The 22,529-nt window shown below is 35.6% G+C and overlaps 1 protein-coding gene across 1 annotated transcript in view; it reads left to right on the forward strand.

The window, feature by feature from the left end:
• The first annotated feature begins 4,330 nt into the window (after window positions 1-4,330).
• The window catches only part of LOC149799117 (glycerol kinase 5-like), a 71,650-nt gene continuing 53,451 nt past the window's right edge, over window positions 4,331-22,529 (forward strand). The window contains exons 1-5 of the mRNA XM_089958149.1: window positions 4,331-4,594; window positions 14,199-14,377; window positions 14,602-14,695; window positions 17,904-17,979; window positions 20,683-20,776. Of these exons, the coding sequence (XP_089814275.1) occupies window positions 14,207-14,377; window positions 14,602-14,695; window positions 17,904-17,979; window positions 20,683-20,776 (435 nt within the window). The 5' untranslated portion in view covers window positions 4,331-4,594; window positions 14,199-14,206. The remainder of the gene's footprint in view (window positions 4,595-14,198; window positions 14,378-14,601; window positions 14,696-17,903; window positions 17,980-20,682; window positions 20,777-22,529) is intronic.

Genomic DNA, 22,529 nt, shown 5'->3' on the forward strand with positions numbered 1-22,529 from the left:
ACAACTCGTGCTGAGAAGAGAAGAACTGATATTAAGATATGCAGCAAGAATCTCAGTACATGATCCCACCCATCCAACGAGAGATATCATCAATAGATGCAATATCCCGTTTAGTAAGAAACTCGTCCCTAATCCACCCTCAGGAAAGAAGATACACAAATTAAGTAAGAAATATTGATATTCTTCAGGCAGAAATCATCAAACACCCTGACACCATCCCATGGACATGCCAAAAACCAATTATAAACTTCCAAGCAACAACCTCTGGATCCAAACAAGTCCATGCGCTAGAGATTATATTCGAAATCTTAACAATAATTGACAAATTCTATGTTAAAATTTACACAGATGGATCAAAATCAAACAACCCAAACATAACTGCTTCAACCATAATTATCTCGGAAACAGACAAAGAGCTTGGATCGAGACTCCCCGATAATTGTTCTATATAAACTGCTGAGTTATGGGCCATACTAGAAGCAATGAAATTGGCAGACAATCATAAGTCCCCAAAACGCTAATAATTAGCACTTTGATAAGCGTTTTAAAAACCCTGGAAACTAGAAACTATACTTGGCGAGAAAACCTCCTAAAAGAAACAAAATTGCTTCTAAAAATAACATGCTGAAACAAAACCAAATTGTGGAATTTATGTGGGTACCATCCTTTATTAACATACCAGGCAAGGACAGAGCCAACTTGGCAGCAAAATCCAAACTTAACTACCCAAACCTCACCCATATCGACTACAACATCCCAGAGATATACAGCATGATATCCAAGAAAATCACATCGAATTGGCAAACAGAATGGGATTCCTACCCCAAAGGTCGTACTCAGTACAGAAAACAGTATGCCGCAAAACCAGAGCTCCACCAACAAACAATAAACATGACCAATGAGTCAAAAACAAGATTAAAACTGGTAAAACTTTGCTAGCAGGCTGTATGGGAAAATACATCAAAATCAATATAAAACGAGGTACCAATTGACCTTATTGCCCCAACACTAAGGATCTGCAACATGTGTTCAATACCTGTCCCAAATACAAAAACCAAAGGAAAACATTAATCAGCTCCCTTAAAAACATTGGTTCTTACTACTCCTACCCAGAATTGTTGTACCAGAGTAATCAAAATCCAAACCTAACAAACGAATCAATTCTACTCTTCCTTAGAGAGACTGATAAAGTTGGGAAAATTTAATGCTGATCCGACAAAGCCCAAAATTAATACCTTTTAGCTTACACAATCGAATCATGTAAATTGGTGCTGCTATCATACAGGCTGCTATGAATTCAAATAGACGCGTTCTATGCAGACGTACTAAGGAGGATGTGGGTGCGGAGGTGGCATATAGTTAATCACACACATAGGGGTTTTACTTGCCAGTGCGCGGGCCGATGATACACTTGCACCTACTGCCCCCTGCGACAAGGCAGGAGGCATTATGAATGTGATCTTTTGGGCAATACAGTGCAAGTACAGGAATCCCAAAGTGGTTGGCAGCCAAATCTACCGCATGACCATTTTTTTAAAATACAAATACAGCCATACTAACAAAAATGTTCTCTCTTCTTTCTCATCTCACGAAATAGTGTATCATCCAAAACATAAGCTAACAAAATTGGCCCACTAAAACTTAGATTATATAATGTGCCTTAAATCTCAGCAATCTGGACCAGCTACACAATGTGGCAACGACTCGATTACCTAATATAATAAGCATAACGTAAGACGCCAAATTAGCTTAATAAGGTGGCTAAAATCCAAAGCCATCAGGACCAGCCGCACAATGTGGCACCTTAATTACTAATTTGGGATATTGGACCCATAATTAGATATATCAGGTGGAAAAATCCAGCCTTCAACCCCACCCACCCGCACAAGGCGGAAACCATTAGAATTAAATTAAAATAAGTCTCTCTAAATATTAACCTTCAAATAACTTCCCAATAAAATATCTTAGATTGGTCCACTGTATCAACACTACCTGTACAAGCATCACAAATAATAATTATAAAAATTCATAAATGCGTCATGACAACATTTACCTTTCGGAAAACATGGGAGCCAAAAAGAACTCGGATTGACAACGCCTTCCTCCTGTGATACACCAATCCTGCCTTGCCACTCCCGGACATTTTATGCTTGCTGTATGAGTGAGTGCGCGTGTGCCTATTCTCACTCACCGCTTGTCCCGTGGGACAATACGTCCCAAAAACGGACAAAATCGATTAGCACATTATGTGTGTTCTAAAGCGTTGGGGGAAGCAGCACTAGTCCGTTCCCCTCGCAAAAATCAAACATCCCCCCCACGTGAAGGCACTAATCGGTCGCGCATGCCCTAGTGGGTGAATCCATCTAAATTCTACTAACTAACGAACGAACTATTCGCGCAATTCAACATTGAATAATCAAAGAAGATGTCGAGCAACGATTTGGACAAAATGAACAAGGTGCAGGAAGTAGTTGATAATATTAGGATGGTGGAGGAAATGTTGGTGAGATTGGAAAATGGATGGCATAGTTCCCGCCATTTCAAAATGGAGATACATAATTTAAGGGAGGCCAAGAAAGGGCTAAGAGAACTAATTAAACAAGAAAAAGAAGAAAAGGAAGACATAGAGGACAAAGAGAGAATGAGAAGATGGAATGAAAAAATAATGAAAGAAGAGGAAAACGAAAAGAGGAGAAAAGACGAGATAGAGGTAAAGGAAGAAGATGAGGAGAAGAAGGATGAGAAGAAAAAGAATATAGTGGAGAAAATAGGATGTTGGTGGAGGAGAAGATGAGAAGACAGAAATTAGAAGAAGAAAAAAAAACCAAAGGCCCTTTTCAGGGCCCCTCCATTGTCTCGAAAAGATTTACTCCATTGCCTAAACAAAAATTGTAGTCCATTTTTGTGTGTGATAAATTTATGTCCATCAGTCTATGTGTGTGTGTTTTTTGTTTATGTGTTTGTTTTATATGTCTATGACTCTAACACTGTCTCTAACCCTGTCTCTATGTCTTTGTCTCTATGTCACTGTATTTGTCTCTTGAGTAACGAGTAACCCCTTGCCACAATGTTCCGCCCGATTGAGGTCAGCCACTTGCAACATTGTTGCCAGTGTCAGGTACCGTGAAGTCACCCATGTTCAATTCCTCTTATCAGTATACAATCCCACTCCTTTTATACCTTTTGTCCGTATAGTACAAAGACCCTGTCTGTAATGCTAATTCCCATTGTCCGTATAGTACGCGCCCCCCCCCCCCGTAACATAGAAGTCTACGTGTGCTTATAGTATCCCCACTCACTACTTATTTATTTATTTATCATTTATTCATTATTTTCTATTGTAGTTGCCGAAACGCAAACATGACTTACACAATTAATTAGTGTGACATATTGTATTTTCTTTTATTTTATAAATGGTCATTATTCCTAGGATAAAATATACAATATATACTTTAAAGGAAGTAAGAAAATATCACATATCTCTATAGATCATGCGCGCGCGCAGCGCTTGTTCCTTTGCTACATTACAGCAACAACATTTACTTCTTACGGTACAGGGGTAGAACATTATATTGTTTTGGATTACAGGAAACAAGAAATTTAACGCGGGCAAGTATTTCTTTCCAATATGAAAGCCATATCGGGCAAATGAAAATAGTATTAAAAGAATGATTATATCAAATGTTATACTGGCTTGTTATATATTTTACAGCAACAAACATTTCATCATTTGGATGCCTTCAAGATTTCCATATAATTATGTAGTTGGGTAATTCGTTTTGGTAACAGGCCACACTGATGGGCATGTGTATGTGTGTGTGTGTGTGTGTGTGTAAACCAATATTGTTACGATTAATATTAATAGATAAGAAAAGCTCACTACGTTGATGTTTTACGTTTATTGTGATACCGACTTGAAGAAAAAAAAGCTTGTTTATGTATAAAACTTGTTTATGTCTAAATCGGTACCTTCTTAAGGGACCATAGCTCGGGAAATTTGCCAAAACTTCACTTTGCATATTCGATTTAGTATGTCAAAAATCGAAGCTTAGACGTACATAGGGTTTCCTTGTCTATGAACTATATGGTCACATGACGCCACGTATTGATAGCCTACGGCGAGAATGGCAAGTTAAACTGAAACAGAGAAATGTATAGCGTATATATAGCCCACGCCTGTACTACTGAACTAATTTCTTTTTTTATGGAAAATTATTTGGTGGTGGGAGATTGCATTTTGCACCGGTCAATGCTAAACTTTTAAAGTACAGCGTTTGTCCGGGGTGTGGCCAACGGTTTTAAAAAAGAAATCATTTCCGTTTCCGCTTTCCTTTCGACAGCAAACCTTCTTTACATGGCCAAAACATCACTTGATTTTTGAGTCATATCCTGATGTTATTGCTTTATTTTTACCATCATTCTATTTAGAAACTGAAGGGTTACAAAATTCTGTATATAAAAACAACCGATGCCTCATCTGAGTTATTTTAGTGAACCATCGTCGTCTCGAGTCAACACTTGACAAGTAGGGACGGATGGTCCAAAGTTTATGCTATCTATCTGAACGTTTCACTGGGATCACCATTGTGCTAAAGTAAGTACATGTGCGTCAGAATGACGCTTTACTTTTACATTTAATATGATAACAAATATTTGTTGTCCCAGTAAAGTCAGACTGGGGACGGATAGTTTATGCTTCCATACAATAATTCAACACCTCATTCTTTCTAAATTCTAGTTGGTTTCTACATTTTCTTTCCATTCATCCTGGGACTAGACTTATACAGAGGGATTTTGCATATATTCCTATCTAAACCAATGTCTAACCCCTTACTGATATGCAGATAGTCCCCCAGTCGCTACTTTAGCACTTTAGATCAAATAATCAGCAGGGCATCTTAGAACAAATAGTTCTCTGCCCTTTTTTTCCTGACATTATTGGTGGCAGAGACCAACGGTGCTTGTCGCTATTTGTGCTGGAGTTTTCAGCCTCTGCCTGTTGCAGACTATCAAGCCACTTGCTTCCACGTATGCATACGCAGTTTAAAAGTTTTCAGGTCAATAACCAGTGGAAACACAGTTGTTCTGTTCTGAAAGGGATTAATACTATATAATAAAAAAAGAGCATTCTGAAGTATTTAATACCGTGGATCAAAAGAAGAGGGATTTTACTAACCAACTGCATACAAAGGTCAGTCAAAATAAATGCATTAATTACTAGTGACAGGCAGATAGTCTGACAGAGCAAGGCATAATGAAAACTCTAGCACGAATAGTGCAGTTAAGTTCATTATGTCTGTGCCACCAGTAATGTCAGAAGAAAAAGGTGGAGAACTACTTGTTGGTCTGCAGTGTACCATAGTGCTAATACTATTACCTTACTAATTCCTTCATTGACAGGGTGCTAATTGGATTCTGTGTATGTCATCTGGTTAGCCAGTAATTCATACCTGGGTGTTTTTCACACTTTCAATCAAGTTTGTAACAATGTATACATACTATAACAAATTAAAATCTCTTTAGTTTATTCCATTCTAAAAACAAGTGTAAGGTCTTACCAAGAATGACTTTAAACAATGGTAGTCTAATAAGCCATCTATTTGAATACAGAAAATGTTACAAGTCATATATATATATATATATATGCATGCTTTGTAAGATGAGACATGTACTGTTTGATTATTTAGTAATTTTGTTGCGCTATTTACAGCTATTGGATCAGTTTGTAGCCTCAGCTTGTTCTGTCCATGACACACAAAACATATTTCATGTAATGCCTAGGGTGGTATGTTTATTGTATTGTAAATGATAGCCTTCATTAAAATAGTTGTGTTTCATAAAACAATGTGTCTGAAATGTAACGTTTACGAAAATATTGGTTGGTTGTTATGGATTTAATGACATTTTTCAGCACATGATAGGTTATACATAGCAGCCAGGGTATGTGGTGGAGGAAAAACCTCAGAAAATCCTTTTGCAAAAACCACTGACCCATGGAAAACAACTGGCAAGCTTTCTCAAATACCCACAGTAGCAGTCCTCAAGGCTTTAAACCCACACAGACATGGGTGAGATGCCAGTGATCAATAAAGGCAACCCCCCCATACAAAAATGACTAAATGTGTACATAATTTACAATAACCAAAAATACGCTGTTAACTTAAATGATTAGAAACTCAACTTGTCTCCCTGTCTACCCACCAATTGTACTGAACAGTTGACAACTATTAAATGTACATGCTGTACCTTGCTCAGCTTGTGATTGTTTGATTTCTTGTACATTTGTCACTACATAATATATGTTCAGTTTGTAAGACATGTCTTTGTTGAATATATCTGACAATTTCATTAAAACTTGTCTAAGATTTTATAGTGAATTTGTTTCCTACTGTTGCATATATCTATATATATACCACATACGTTAAAATAACATGGCATTTAAAGTGTTGGTATAAAGCTAATTGATATACCAATACTATTGGTATATCAAATTGTGATCCGCCCATGGTGCAATAATACAGACATATGAACATTCTTTCAACTGCAGGCCTATAGATCAATGATAAATTTCTGTTAATTCATTAATCATAAATGACATGAAAATAATGATAAAAAGTATTAAAAGTCACTGTTTTCTAAATGAAATTAAAATGGTACACAATTTCATCAGAATCCTTTCTTTTTTCCATTCAACTCTCCCCTCTTATGTGTAAGGGACAAAATAAGCAAAATTCTGGAGTGAGAGAGAAAAACATACTGCGCTGGACAGAAACATTAAAATTGAACTTGTACCAAGTAACCTACAGTAATCTGGTTCATTGTGACGGTATGTTTACGCTTTCCTTTGGATCCATCTACAGTGTTCATAATATCAATGATATATAGTTGCAATAGCCAGTTGACACTAGGCCTATATGTTGAATTTGTAAGTTATGAGGTACACATACTGTAATGTATTTAATACTTTGTTGTTGTTGTTTCTTAAACCTGTTATAATGTTCTAAAAATCGATTATTAATTATTAAATATAAAAATATCCAAATGGTTGACCCAGTCCCTCCCCCTCTGGATTATCATAATATGGGCAAAAATCCATGAAAATATGAGCATTGGGGATTTTCGCTTGTATCATATGATGATGTCTCTGGACCTATTAATGATGGTGAAGTTTAGTTAAACCATCCAAAGGAGAAGAGAGGGAGAGAGAGAAAATTTTATAGTCTTTAGAAATTTTAATTAAAGCAGAATGATGACTTAGATGAACTATCAATATATTAAAATATTTTAATTACCTCTTGTTTGTTCATCATTTCACTCATTTTCTATTCCATGCTAATTTTCATACACCAGTAGTTGAATACCTGACAGTTCAGGTTCAGTGTACAAGAAGCTAACCATGTTTGTAGTGCACTATGCTTTCTTCATAAAAACCATATTTCATGTTTAAATCATGAGTGTGTCTTATATTGATTTAATAAATGTGAATACAAATAGTGCCAGAGTAGGTGCTAACCACGAGTCATGGCCTACATGCCTCAGACATCATGGCACTGGAAAGACCAACGAAAAATGGTCAAAGATTGCTGGAGCTGTGCACCTATCATAACTTGTGCGTTACAAACACCTTCTTCAAGTGTAAACCACAACACAAAGTGTCATGCCCAAGTTCTCATCGATGGCACCAGCTCGACTTGGTCATCACCAGGCGCTCTGCCCTGAACAGTGTCCTCTCCACCAGAAGCTACCACAGTGCAGACTGTGACTCCGGCATTGCCCTTGTGATCAGCAGGGTGTGCATACAACCACACACTACACCACTCAAAACCAAAAGGTCACCCTCTTATCAACACTGCACAAATGTTGGTCCCCTCCAAGGTGGAGGAGTATGTGTCTGCCCTGGACCAGACTACCCAGGACCTGCCAGAGCACAATGCCGCAGCCAAGTGGAATGCCATGAAGGGTGCCATCTACAGCACTGAAGCTACACCCAACTCAGCGCTAGACAGTGCGCAAATGTGTACTGGCAGCAACTGTGTGAAGGAATCCAGCGCAGTGCCGAGTCTGGAAACATCCAAGGTATGTACAGCGGCATGAAGAAGGCCTTGGCCCTACAATGAAAGGGGTTGCCCCTCTGAAATCTCTGATGGGAGAGAAGATCTGAGACAGTGAGCAACAGTTGGACAGAGGGGTGGAGCGCTACTCAGTGCAATACTCCCGAGAAACATCAGTCACCATTTATGGCCCTTAACAGCATACAGAAACTGCCCACCATTGTGGCATGAAGCAGGGCTGCATGCTGGCACTGACCCTTTTTGGTAAAGCTGTACCGATTAATCGGCCATACTCATAATTGGGCCGATTATTGGAACAATTGGTATAATCGGTATAGGCAGAAATAATTGGTGCCGATGTAAACAAATTTTCCCAAAAAAAGTTAATCATAGCATTCATCTTGACATGGCTTGAATTTTAAATCAGAATTAAATAGTGGAAATTAAGGAATAAACATTTGATTTGGGGGTTAATTGAAAGACTATATTCTTAAAAGTAAATACTTTTTAACACGCTTGCTGTAAACTACCGCTGACTGTCTGCTCACAACAAATTATCAATACCATGCATTCACTCATCCCAATCACAACAGCCAACCAGCCAATGAGGCCTCGTGTGGCTGTTGAACTTCCAGTATACACATTGCAGGGATGGTCCTGGCTTTTAAAAAGTTGTTGCCAAAAAAAATCGCCAATCTCAATTTTTTTTGGCCAAATTTTAAAAAATGTCGCCAAAATATTAGTGAATATTTATTTTTCCAAGACTGTTAATATAATAGGCAGTGACATTTGAAAAAGATGGGATAGTTATTACTTTATTGACAACAAGCATTACAGCCATAATATTACAAAATAAATCATTACATGACTGTTTTGCACTACTTCCATTGTCTTTGCATTGCGCATTGCTCATCACCGTTAGTGCATTGGTCTAACTGTTGTCACCTGAAATAAATGCATTATCAAATGTAAAATATCTACTTTCCTACAGTCTCTCTTTGTGTGTGTCGGGGGAATTTGGATTTTTAACGTAGCTTTAACAATTTTTCAGTCATATCGCTATGATGTCTGCATTGTGGCAGTTTATAGTGATGTCTAGCACTGGGGCATCATGACGCAGACATGTGGCATGATGTCCCACCCAGTCACATTATCCTGACACTGGGCTGACCAGTCCTAACACTAACCTCTTAATATCTTTGGTATGACTCAGGGATCGAACCCATGACCTCCCGCATTTGAGGCGGATGCGATGACCACTAGGCCACCGGAGCAGTTCTCTCTTTTTTTAATAGAAACATCAGGTATAAGGAAAATCTATATTATGTATATTATTTTACAAATAACAGTTTTGTAAGAAACTTTATTTAGATAATGACATTTTAATACTAAAACCCTATGACCATACTTTGCAATGTAAGATAAGTGACATATAATGCGACCACCGATTTCACGCATTCAGGAATTAAATGCCCCCCCTCCCTTTTTTTATGGCTAGCTTCACAAAGTACATCTCCATCAACCAGGAGTTCAGAAATTTATTTTTGCTGTGCTTTACATGCTTTGCTTGTTAGTGAATTGCTTCCTAAATCCCAGGAATGATCACTGAATGCTGTAGATTTTTTTTTGACAAGCAAATTATGATCTCCATTCCCACCAAAGAAACTTGCACAAGTCAACTTGACCTGGCATTACTGTACCATATATATAAGCATTGATTACCATCATTAAATTAAAATAAGGAATGAAAAAACATATCACAGAGCATATGTGCCCAAAAAAATCTAATTCTGAATAAATATGTTATTTAGTAAAGAGTTTTATTTGTCTATATGAGTTAACAATAAGAAATAAGGTGGGATATAAAATGTGGGAAATAGTTATTACATGTGTGGTACTTGAGACCACATTTGAACTCTTAACATCAATCTGCACCCATTTTAGGCATAGTTAGTTATAACAAAAATAGGGCATGGTTTACTTGTCAGTCAAATGCTAGTGCTTTCACTAACCGTAGAACAGGCGGTTTCTTGAAATAATCGGTCTCATAATCGGTATCAGCAATTTTAATAATTGGCTATATGCTGTATTGGCATAATCGGCAAAAAGTGACATCGGTACAGCTTTACTTATGGGGATCTTCTTTTCCCTGCTTCTTTCGGGGTCCCGAGTGGCCAAGTGGTCTAAAGCGCGCTCTGTTATGGATCACTGCCATCTCACCTCTGTCTGTGCCAGTTTGAGTCTCGGATTCAGCCAATGTGGGTATGTGAGAAAGCTTGCCATTAGCTTCTCGTGGGTCAGTGGTTCTTTCCGGGGTTGTCCCGGGTTCTTCCTCCACCATTAATACTGGCCGCCTTGTATAGCCTATTGTGTGCTGAAAAATGGCATTAAACCCCACAACAACAACAACAATTGCTTCTTTCCTATGCCTTTGATTCATCCACTGATGGCGTATATCTGCACACTGAGGTCCAACAGGAGGCTGTTCAACCTGGCATGACTGTGCTTGAAGACCAGAGTGAGGTCAGTGCTCATTAGGGAGATGCTCTTTGCAGATGATGCGGTTCTTGTGACCCACGCTGAGGATGCCCTCCAGAGACTGGTAGTCCATTTTGCTGATGCCTTGCAAGCAGTTTGGGCTCACCATTGGTCTGAAGAAGACAGACGTCAGCATGCAAGATGCCCTCGCTGCCCCTTCCATCGAAGATCGACTGTGTCACCCTCGAAGCAGTCAACAACTTTACTTATCTAGGGTCTACCATCAACAACACTCTCTCATTAGATGTGGAGCTGGACAAAAGACTTGGAAAGGCAAACACAATCATATCACGACTAAGATCCAAGTCTACCAGGCCTGCATTCTCAGCACCCTTCTATATGGAAGTGAGACCTGGAGCAAGAGTGTCGTCTCAACTCCTTCCATATACAGTGCCTAAAACACATCCTGAAAATCAGCTGGCAAGACCCTATCCCCACAGTGAGATCCTGCAGCATGCAAGTATGGCTGGGACACGTCCAATGCATGGAGGATGGGAGGCTGCCAAAGGACATCCTATATGGACAGTTGACGACTGGCACCAGAAGAGTCAGCCGCTTCTTACTCTGTTTCAAGGATGTGTGCAAGAGGAACATGAAGGCATGTGACATTTAGCTTGATGGCTGGGAAGTGCAGGCCGAGGACTGAGGCACCTGGAGACAGACAAACCATAAGGGCATAGCAGTCGCTGATGTGAGGAGAGGCCAGCTGGCGGCAGAGAAACATGAGAGAAAGAAGAGCGCGGCAGCAACTCTGACTTCCCAATACATTTGCACCAACTGTAATAAGGACTGTCACTCATGCATAGGCCTGCACAGCCACAGTAGAAGTTGCCAAAACCCCGAAGACAGACCACACTCCAAGGGCGCTATTCGCATGGTCTTTCGAGACTGAGCCGCCAGTGATAATTATGAATAAAAATAGAAACTCAAAAAGAAAACAATCAGCTTATCAATTTGCATATGTGTTGTGAACAACAAGAAAAATTTTCGAACTACATTCTGTAGTGGACACACTCGCAGGGATGTGAGGAGTTCATTCACTCTGTAAATACACAGTTGCCTGGAGCATATTGTAACTCCATTTAAAGTGCAAATATATGTATTTATATGTGTTGTAAATAAAATATATATATAGTATGTATGCTGTATCAATGATATACCACTCATTGTATACATTTTTCATTCAAAGAAAACTTGGCAAGCCTCATTTTCTTTTAAAGAAAAATTTATACATCTCAAGGTATATCACTGATACAGTGTACATACTATATATATATATATATATATATATATATGATGAGAAAAAAAATTGGATCATCCATCCAGGAAATTACCCATTTTGTAAATGTTTACAGGCAGTAAATGAAGCTAAGCCATTTACATGTGAAAACATTGCAGCCTTAGAGACAGGTAAGAGATTAACACTCTACAAATGGCTTGTAGTGGATTTAGCTGAATCGCAAAATAATTAATTTTAGAAAACTCAGTTATATGATTTCTTTCAGTACAAAGCTGAGTCCAGATCTTATGATGAAACCAAAATTTTGGAAACATCTGCCTTATGTGCCTTCATTTTCATTATGTCATTAGCCATAGACATAATTATTTTTGTTTCTAATATATTCAGTTAGTAAAACAGTCATTTAGACTGTCATTTAGAAAATGGTTTGTGTAGAAATGCTGTTTGTAAAAATATCATGAAATTTTACTGAAGCCATGTATTGCTCTGGTTAGTACCAGTTTGATTGCGTTAATGCCAGAGTAGTTTTGGAGCTGTCTAAATTTGGTTCACATTTTGGAAATATAAACATGCTATATATTCTACAAGAAAAATTATTGCATCACTAATCTTGAGTGGGACTTTTGGAAACAAGCTACGACTTTGGAGAATTTTGATAATATCACCTTCAGAAATTAAGTTACATGAGATGCTGTGAGTACTAAAATATTCTCTTTCAGCTGAACCAAAATTTAAATAATGAATATTTTGAATAGTAGATTTGTCTGATTTATGTTTCTGATGGAAAGCTTGTAATAATATTCTTGGGTAAAAGTGGATATTGTAATTAACAAACTCTGTCATGTATTTAACTAGGGGAGGTAGTTTCATACACTTTTTTATGTGAGATAATTTCATTTTAGTTATGAGTTGTTTTTATGGGTCAGCATCAAACTTGACAAGTTCTTGTGTTTTTTTTTTCAAAATTGGTCATTTCTGTTTAGGTGGCACTCTACAGTTTCGTATTTTGCATAGGGTTAGAATTTTAAAGAGAAAGAATTTCCCTGGGTTTCCTCACTGGTTATACTAGCTATTTAAAAAAGACCTTGTATATCTTAGGTATTTTCAAAGAACCTTTAATTCCCTTTATTTTGGTGTATGATTGATGGGTGTAATATGGGTTATAGAGTATATAGCTTAGCCTTACTCCAGATGTGCAACTTTCAAAACCTGCTAACTCCGCTTGGTCATTTTCAATTCCTGGACTTCAGTGGTAAATTGTAAAAAAGGAGCCAATAACTTTTTTTTACGTTTTAAATATGTAGCAATTCATCCATTGCACTTTTAGAAGCTGGTATTGTCTAGTTGGGCAAAATTAATTTTCCCTATTTTAATAGGTGCTAAAGATAGTGTATTTTAGACTAATTCAGGCTGATAATTTTAGCATAAGGGAGCAGTCATTTTAGTTACCAGTGTGCTTAGATCATGTACAATTTCCATTAGTACAATATCCAAAGAAATGTCAGCCACATTACATCAAAGAAGCATAGAGGTATGCCAACATTCTCTCCACTGTGCATGTTTCAAATGCAAACAACTTCACCTTACATATGTCACTGTCTCAAAAGTACATAATAACTGGTGAGTGCCCCCTTAAGCATATAACCTCACCAATAACTCCACTTGCTTAGTTCCCTTGAATAGTATTATAGTGAGGAAGTTCTGTATTATGTATAATGTACCTTATTAATGGGCAACCTGACTTATAAAAACACACACTTCTAATTTGGCTTCCATGAAAAGTGTTATGGTGTGTTTTGACTAAATTTGCAGCAAAACTGTATATTTAAAATACATTGGATTTGTCTACAGGCATATTACTTTGTGGTAAAATGATGTTCTCTGCAGATAAAATACAATAATTTGTTCATTTACTTTGTAAAATTGAGCTTGCTTTAGTGTCTCTGGTATTTGATATTACCAGTATTACTAAAGTGTCTTGCACCACATGAGAATTTCAGGACCTCTAGTGCCTTGTGCCACATTAGAATTCTTGCTCTGATGTCATGAAACTCATTAAAGAGATCTAATTAATCTAATAAAAATCTAATTATGTTTTGTGTTTTGTTTTGTGTTTTGTTAGATTTTCAAATAATTATTTAACATTTCTAACAATACTTATTAATCTGGATGTAACTTATTTAATTTTCATACATTAATCTTAGGTGTTAAAAATCTTTTATGTCATATTGGAGTTTTCAGTCAAATTGAGTCTTATAAATTTGGAGGTAGGTTTAAATATTGAAGGAATAACAGTGGTTGAATGGTCTGTAACTCTTGTAAATATATATGTTCTCCTGATGTTACAAATAAATTTTTCACGCTTGCAGAAAGAGAAATGGAACATGTAGACGATGCTGATCCTGGGGCTGCCAATATGCCCAAGGAGGAAAACAAAGAACCAGTCCCCAAAAAGATGTATGTTATTTCTGTAGATGTTGGGACAACTAGTGTAAGAAGTCATGTGTACACTCAACAAGGGACAATCAAAGGAACAAGTAGCAGGAAGGTAGACTGGCATATAATCTCTAAGGATTTTTTTTCTTTAGAACCATACTTTGAAGATGTGTTTGATTATATATAATTACAGATTATTTAACAATAACAATTCATCATGGGATAACTTTGTACTTATTTCAAGTTTAAAGAAATACCTATCTAAAACAAGATTATGTTTAAGGACAACTTTTGTTTTATTTAGTAAAGGCCTGTTAAGTATCATTTTTGTTCCAGATAGAGATTATAAGTCCTCAACAAGGTATGACTGAAATGGACCCAGAAAAATTGTACATCCAGGTGGTAGAGTGTGTCAAGGAATCGATTCAAGGTAACATACTGAGAAATTAATAAATAAATAATAAAAGAATTGTCACACAGAACATTTATATCAATTAGTGACATAATGAGGAACATGTAACAGTTATGTTTACCACAAAGTAAAAATCATCTAGAATTATTATATACCAATGATTTATTAATCATGGTTTATCAGAGATTCTTTTGGGACATTTTTTTAGCAAATTAGAACATTATTTTATGTAACATTTTACTGGAAACATAATAAAATATACATGTCATTTTAGATTATATGAGTAGTTAATGGATAGATAGTATGAATGGGAAATGCAAGGAAATGATGAAAAATTTGCATGTCTTGTTTGATATTGATTTAACACAGTTTCCATGGCAACAAGCACATAAACAAAAATCTTTTGTCAGAAATTAAATCAAACCTCATACTTGTAATGTACATCATATGACAAAAATTGGAGAGGGGCAGAAATTGGTACTTACTCAATATAGTTCTTTTTTTTTGTTGTAAAAATATGTACATTATCTCATCATATCAATCCCTTCACAATAACTTTCTGTACTTCATACTGTCCTTACAATCATTTATAGCTTCTCCGAGTAGGTCATTGCCAGGATTATATATGTGGCAGTCCTCATCATTGTTTTTCTCATCATTTTGGAGATGGTAAATCATTACTGGATCCAGGTTCCCACTGGAGTCAGAGTTTTTCTTAGAATAGAAAATGTCCTGTACAGAGCACACCAATATGACTAATTGTATGCCTGTGTGTAACTGTAACCTGTCTGTGAGTAATTGTATCCTGCCTGTGTGTAATTGTATCCTGCCTTTGTGTAGATTCAGGTTGCTAATTGTATCCTGCCTGTGTGTAGACTCAGGTTGCTAATTGCTTCCCAGAACTGGTCAAGATTGTTGCTATGTGGACTAATTTCAGGAAAATATTAAAATCAACTTTACAGGAATGGCACAGTGCATAATCAAATCCATAATGAACTTGATTCCAGCCACTGAAATTCCTGCTTACATCCATTATTGAATTTCTTTTGATATTTTATTTGCTTAGACTTTTGCATTTTGATATTGGTCATGTCATGGGGTTCAATTTTTCCACATTAAATGAAAAAAAGAAAACCCATAAAGTTTACTATCATTATGGGTTCAGGCATATATTTGTAATCAGAGAAAGAAAGAAAGAAAGAAAGGAAGAAAGATAGAAAGAAAGAAAGATATCTGAAGTTACAAATTGAAAATTGTTTTGTCTAGCATAACGTGAATTACATACAAGTTACATAAATTGTCTGGTTTCTCTTTTACCTTATTGGAACATATATACAACCTGACTATACATATCTGGCAGCAAATACACAGATATGGATTTGACATTATATTAGAACAAAAGCACATTTCATAATTAGAAAGTTAAATGGTTGTACATTATGCTGAAATAAATGAATTTCACAGAGTACATATGGATACAAATATGAAAGAATCAGACCTGTTATAAGGGACATGCTACTCACTCAATCCAGGTGCTTGTTATGCATATTAAGTGCAAAAACATAGCAACCCATGCAAATGGTCCACCTACTGAATTACCTTATATATCCAAAAAGAGTCACACCATAGTTTGATATTTAGTTTGTGGGTACATACCTATAATATTGACAGTGAGAATTGATTTTATTTAGAACTATTAATATATGTGACAGGTGATAACACACACTTTAATATCTCAGGAAACTTTAAATACTGAAGCCAAACTGACCTGTTTATACCACGTATGCTTTTTAACAATGATTAATGCAACCATAATCATTAAATGTCTTTAATCCTTAGCATATTACTTTTGTTCACACATACGGTAATCCATATCAACAAAATTTAAACACTGAAGCCAAACCAACCCTGCTGAAATAATCCAAGTAATGATAATTGTTGTATGATGCTTGAGTTCTTTAGTGATCGATTAACAATTTTATTTTTTTCTAAAATGCTACTGATAATACGCACAGTGCAGTCCAATGGTTGTTTTAGGTTATCATCTTCAAATTAGTGCTTAAAGTGTTATGCTTACCCAGCATACACCACTTCACAGTCACATGATGTTTTTGTCATAAATGTGCTACAGTGGAAGCCAGATTTCATGGGAGGGATGGAAGACATAGCTCATCTGGAGAGGAAACTCCTTCCGGCCAGGAGGTTCCTAGCTATGTATGCATTAATTCTGTAATCAAATGATGAGGAAATCATTAAAAAAGAGTTATCAACCATCATAGAAAAGACAGTCAATTAAATAAACAGTAATGCAGTCTGACCTCTTATATCAAAATCTAGTCTAACATACAGTGAATTTAATCAAGATAATGCAATCTGACTTTTTTATAAGAATATTTCAGTACAGTATAAGAAGTTTCAAAACATTAATGGAGATCAGTTAAAAATAAATAGGGTATGTAATCTATATAAATTACTTTCTCTAAAAAAAGTTGTGATTTATTTACTGATTTGTTTATTATTTTTTTATATACTAAAACTGTCAGTTCTCCTTAGGTTCATAAGATAATAATTCAGGACATTGTACTAGCCTTGATTAATTATAAACAAGTTCAACTCAGTCCATTTTTATAACCTACCTTGTACATAGAAGGTGTAGATAATCCTAAGCACGTCCATCTGTCTTTTGCATTAAGTCAAGCATTAAGGTCAGGTTTTAATGTACTGTTGTCTTATGGGACAAGCAACGTGTGTGGAGTGGCACGCTATTAGTGTGTGGAGTGGCATGCTATTAGTGTTCAATGAACACATTTCTATTTTTTTTTTTTATCTTTTTATTTCATCGATGTCAATTTATGAATAATGTCTTTTAATGGTTTCTGGCAATAGCATGTATGTGGAAAGCATGGGTCTGTGTCAATGCTGTAATGGAAAGCATGGGTCTGAGTAAATGCTGTAACAGAAAGCATGGGTCTGAGTCAGTGCTGTAACAAGACCTTTTTCTATATTTGTATCAGCTGTGAAAATTTTATTTGAGTTCAATCCTGAAGTGTAAGTTTTATCATTATAGCAGCATCAGAGAAGTGTTAAGCCCATTTATCAAGAGATTGTTTATTATTATTTTGGAACATGTAATGTTAGCATTCTTTTGGTGTGTGTGGTATCCTAATAGATTAATAGGATTATGATAATAATAAGAATGCTATTGTTATTATTATTATTATTGCAGCTTCAGGTCTGACAGTTGGAGACATTACCTGTATGGGCATCACCACACAGAGAAACACTTTTACTCTGTGGGACAGGTCAGTGTTAAGGATTTCAAGTAATTTAACAGTTATATGTGTTTTTTATTTAACATAATGTCCCAAAGCTCAACTGAGATGCAGAGGAAGATATCTCAGCTTAAACAGCTTGGTGGTATTCTCACATGGTACAGAAATATTTAGTATTACATGTCACATTGATTGTATTGATCATTTGAAAGGAAGATCCAATGATAATTATGTTGAGAAAAGTCAAAGGAAGTCACCATTCCTTAGTCATATCAAGGTTCATGTACTTTTCACAATTCAGATGATTTAAATTTGTAGGGGGGGATAGGTAACAAATGCGGGCAGTAAAATAAATGCTTCATTGGCTCAGTTACCATCTTAAATCGATGCATATTAAATGGGAAATACACCTGTGGTGAAAACAGATAAGGCATATATAATATTTTACTTTATTTAGAGAATCACGGATTGGTACATATTTGTGTATCCTGTTTATATATACATGTCTTATGTATAGCATGAATAGAGTATCAACACCGTGTACTCATCCACGAATCTCATCACATGCATTAAATCCACAAATCAAGTAATTCCATCGAAAAACACACACACAGATTTAAAATATTAAATAATTTTGTCACAGGTCATATAGGTCTGAATTCAGTGGATAAACGTAGCACAATCATGTTAACGAATGATGAAGCACAGCACATTTACTTTTCAGTACTTTCCAAGTCAGTATAAGTTAGCTTGCGTTTTAAGCTGCCATTGGTAATGTTCCTAAGCACAAACTTTTTCCCTGCAAAAAGGAAACTTTCATGGCATAGTAAATGTGTTCCAGTCATGTTGGAAAATGAAAAAATCCATCAGATTCCATTGCTTTTATTTAAGTTTGGTAATGACTTCTTTGAAGAAAATTCTTTGGTTTTATTGAAGATTGCAGTCAGCATTCTTTGATGAAAGGTGCATACTTTAATGAAGTAACCGCTGAAGGCCAGCTTTAGAGAACAAAATAAATGCCCAATTCTTATTGTGGCGGCAACATCAAATAATTGTATTGAATGATTGAGACTGATTTTTTTCATCCATTTGCTTAGTACATTTTCATGACAGTCGATGTTTCAAAGGTAATTTCAGCAAACTATTTTATCTGGGTACATTTTTAAAAAAGGAATTGGGACATTATTTGGTCTACTGTAGTTACATTTCCTCCCTGCCTATTGAATAGACCAACAAGTAAGATGGTTTTTAAAAAAATACATTTGTGGTAGCAGAGTGATGCTGCCTTCCATTCCTGCTTCAGAAATTTAACAAAGGGTCAACGAACGATAGAGATGCAGGTGTTCTGGTCTGATGACAAGGATTAGTACAGAAAATGTGGTTGTTCTGAAGGATTTAATTTTGAGTGGAAAGAAGAGGAATTTTACTTACCATCCACACAAAAATGTCAGTCTTTGTAAATATATTAATTACTAGCTAGCAGCCAAAAATCTGACAAAAGAGAGATTACGAGAGAATGCCTCATCCAGTTGATCTCCGCTACCAGAAATGTCAACAACATAAAAAGCAGATGTCTCACAACATACATTACTCATGCTCGATGTCAACATAAGCGGATTATGATATAACAATGCACTGTTAAGATGGTTTGTCAATATGGACAAAGAAAGTGTTTATGTAACAATATATAAATTTCAGTACATTTTATACAATGTATAAATTTCAGTACATTTCAAGTTTGTGGCTTCCTTTCATGGGGCCTCTGAATTTCTCCACTCCAAACCAATGGTTTTATATACAAGTTTAAACAGCCAGCAATGTCGCCAATAAAAAGATCACAGTTTGTGACGTTGGTGATGCCCTACATGATCCTAGAATAAACTTTTTACACTTTTATTTTTCCTACTTTTAAGAAGAAGAAAGACTATTTTTTCATGTATGAGAAAAATACATATAAAATTTCAGGAGCCATGCCACGATCGTCTTATATTATTCATGCGCAATCTCTTCCCCAAAATGATAATAAACTTTTACGTTTTTTTTTTGGTACTTTTAAGAAAGAATTATTTTTTCATGATAAAAATACTTGTATGTAAAATTTCGGTAGCCACGTCACAACCATGATATATCCAAATTTGTGATATAACAAAGCTGCTATAGCGGGGTTGCACTGTACATACATACATACATACATACATACATCCATCCATCCATCCATCCATGCATGCATGCATGGACACACACACACACACACACAGAGCAAGTCCTGATAAGAACCTCAGGAGTAATGTGATAAGACCAGAAGTATAACTTGAAGACTTGTGGATTTGAAGACTTGTAGAATGCATTATTACTAGACTTTGATGTGTATTTCTTAGGGGAGGTAACCAGATTATCTCTTTGTCTGAAATATTTCCTGCATATTTTTTTAGGGTTGTATGAATAATTATAACTAAATATTTTAATTATATTTTAATTATAATTTTCTCAAGTTCCTGCAGTTTTGTAAAATTTAAAAAGTTGTTTGTATAGAAATGAGAGGACAATAAATATTTGTATGAAGTTAAAGTGGGTGTAAAAAATGACAGACACTACGGACGATCATTTTTGTCAATCGAAGTGTAATTGAACAAAAGATGGTGGACATTTGTGTTCTATAGTATAGGTCTGGCAACTATTAACTTATATTTATAGCAAAACTTTATTTCAGATTTACATTCTAATATTTTGCAGAGAAACGGGGGAGTTATACCACAATTTTCTCACGTGGCAGGACCTCAGGGCCAGAAATTATGTAAAGGAGTGGAATGATTCATACACATTGAGGGTGAGTTTTCAAATGAATAATGCTTGCATTGAATTGAGACATCCCTAGTTAAGATAAGTATATGAAATTTTGTTTTGTCATGCTTATAACCAAGTAATGGCATGCTATAATTTTATTCAAACATATAATAGTCTTTTCTTTCTTTTAAACACACAGTGTTTCATTTTGCCTTTTTCCATTAGATACATACAGCTCTGATTATATGTCAACAATTCTTATTTCATTAACATTATTAAATGTTTGTCGTGGCAAAAATTGTTAAATTATCTACTCTTATCCACAGATAATCTTTCTGTAATGTTCACCAGTTTTAATCATGCTAATAATAATAATAATTATAATAATAATAATAATAATAATAATAATAATAGACTTGTGTATTCTCAGTGGGTTTGTTCGGTTTGGTGCTTTATGACACAGCAACACAAGTAGGTTATTTGATGTGGAGGTAGTTGGACTAAAGTGCCTTGCACAAGGACACATCACAGCAGTGGACCTAGGATGGTCCGATCGTAGGATTCAAAACCCATGCCCTCTTGGTCATGAGTTGGGCAATCTTACATAAGTTCAATATGTATCCACATTATGTACAATAAAATACATGAGTTACACAATATATTATCACAGATTGGCTGCAGTAACATAGATCTGGTTCATACAAAAAATCTAAAATTCTATTTTGGGATAAACAAAGTGTTTACATTAGTGTTTAAAAGTAGCAAGGGTTGTAAATGATTTAATATCATGAAGTAAGATATTGCTTATTAAAACACCATTTGGATTTGAAAATGTTGAGAATATCTGTTTTGAATAGGCTGACTTTCAAACTTTAGATTATTTCATCGATATGATAGAAACAAAAGTTTGGAGTTTATTTATTGTAGCTAATCATTAGGATTGTTAAAAACTTTAACGTATTTTGTAGCAATACTGATAAAGAATTCATTAAGACAATTTTCTATTTGGTCAGATAACATTTGTTTCCCAAAGACCATACTGTTAATTTTAAAATTACTTTGTTACGATGTGCAAAAATTTGTTTAAGTGAATGAATGATCCATTAAAGACAAAAGCAGTGAAACTGACTGCATGACTTGTTCTGGAAAAAAAATTTCCATTACAGGTGCCTCAATAAAAATCTATGTGTGTGTGCATTTGTGTGTATGTGTGTGTATAAGGAGAGGGGATATTTACTGTAAAGTAGGCTTTTTACATCATGGTATTGCTACATTTAATTTTGTGCAATAATAATATTTTAATAAGGAAATAATTTGATATAATATAAAGCCTCATGTTTTCTTTCAATCCATATATATATATATATATATATATATGTTGTTGTAGGGTTTAATGCCATTTTTCAGCACACGATAGGCTATACATGACGGCCAGTATTAATGGTGGAGGAAGAACCTGGGAAAACCTCAGAAAGAACCACCGACTGACGAGAAGCTACTGGCAAGCTTTCTCACATACCCACATTGGCTGAATCCGAGACTCGAACCCACGCAAACATGGGGGGGAGTTGGCACTAACCATGAAACATATCAAGCATACAGTATATTCAGACTAAAACTATTCTGAAATGAAAAATTTTGGGATGTAACATGGCATAATGGATGACACAAGAATTTATGACATAAAAGAAGAATTATGATAATTAATACATAATAAGCCAAGTTGTTTCTTTTCAGATAATGTTCATAAAATTAGTTCCTGGCTCCATCCCTACAAGAACTGATTATATGGAATT

Source organism: Sinohyriopsis cumingii, chromosome 5, assembly GCF_028554795.1.
Source record: "Sinohyriopsis cumingii isolate HCF-2022 chromosome 5, ASM2855479v2, whole genome shotgun sequence".
In the NCBI taxonomy this organism is placed as follows: domain Eukaryota; kingdom Metazoa; phylum Mollusca; class Bivalvia; order Unionida; family Unionidae; genus Sinohyriopsis; species Sinohyriopsis cumingii.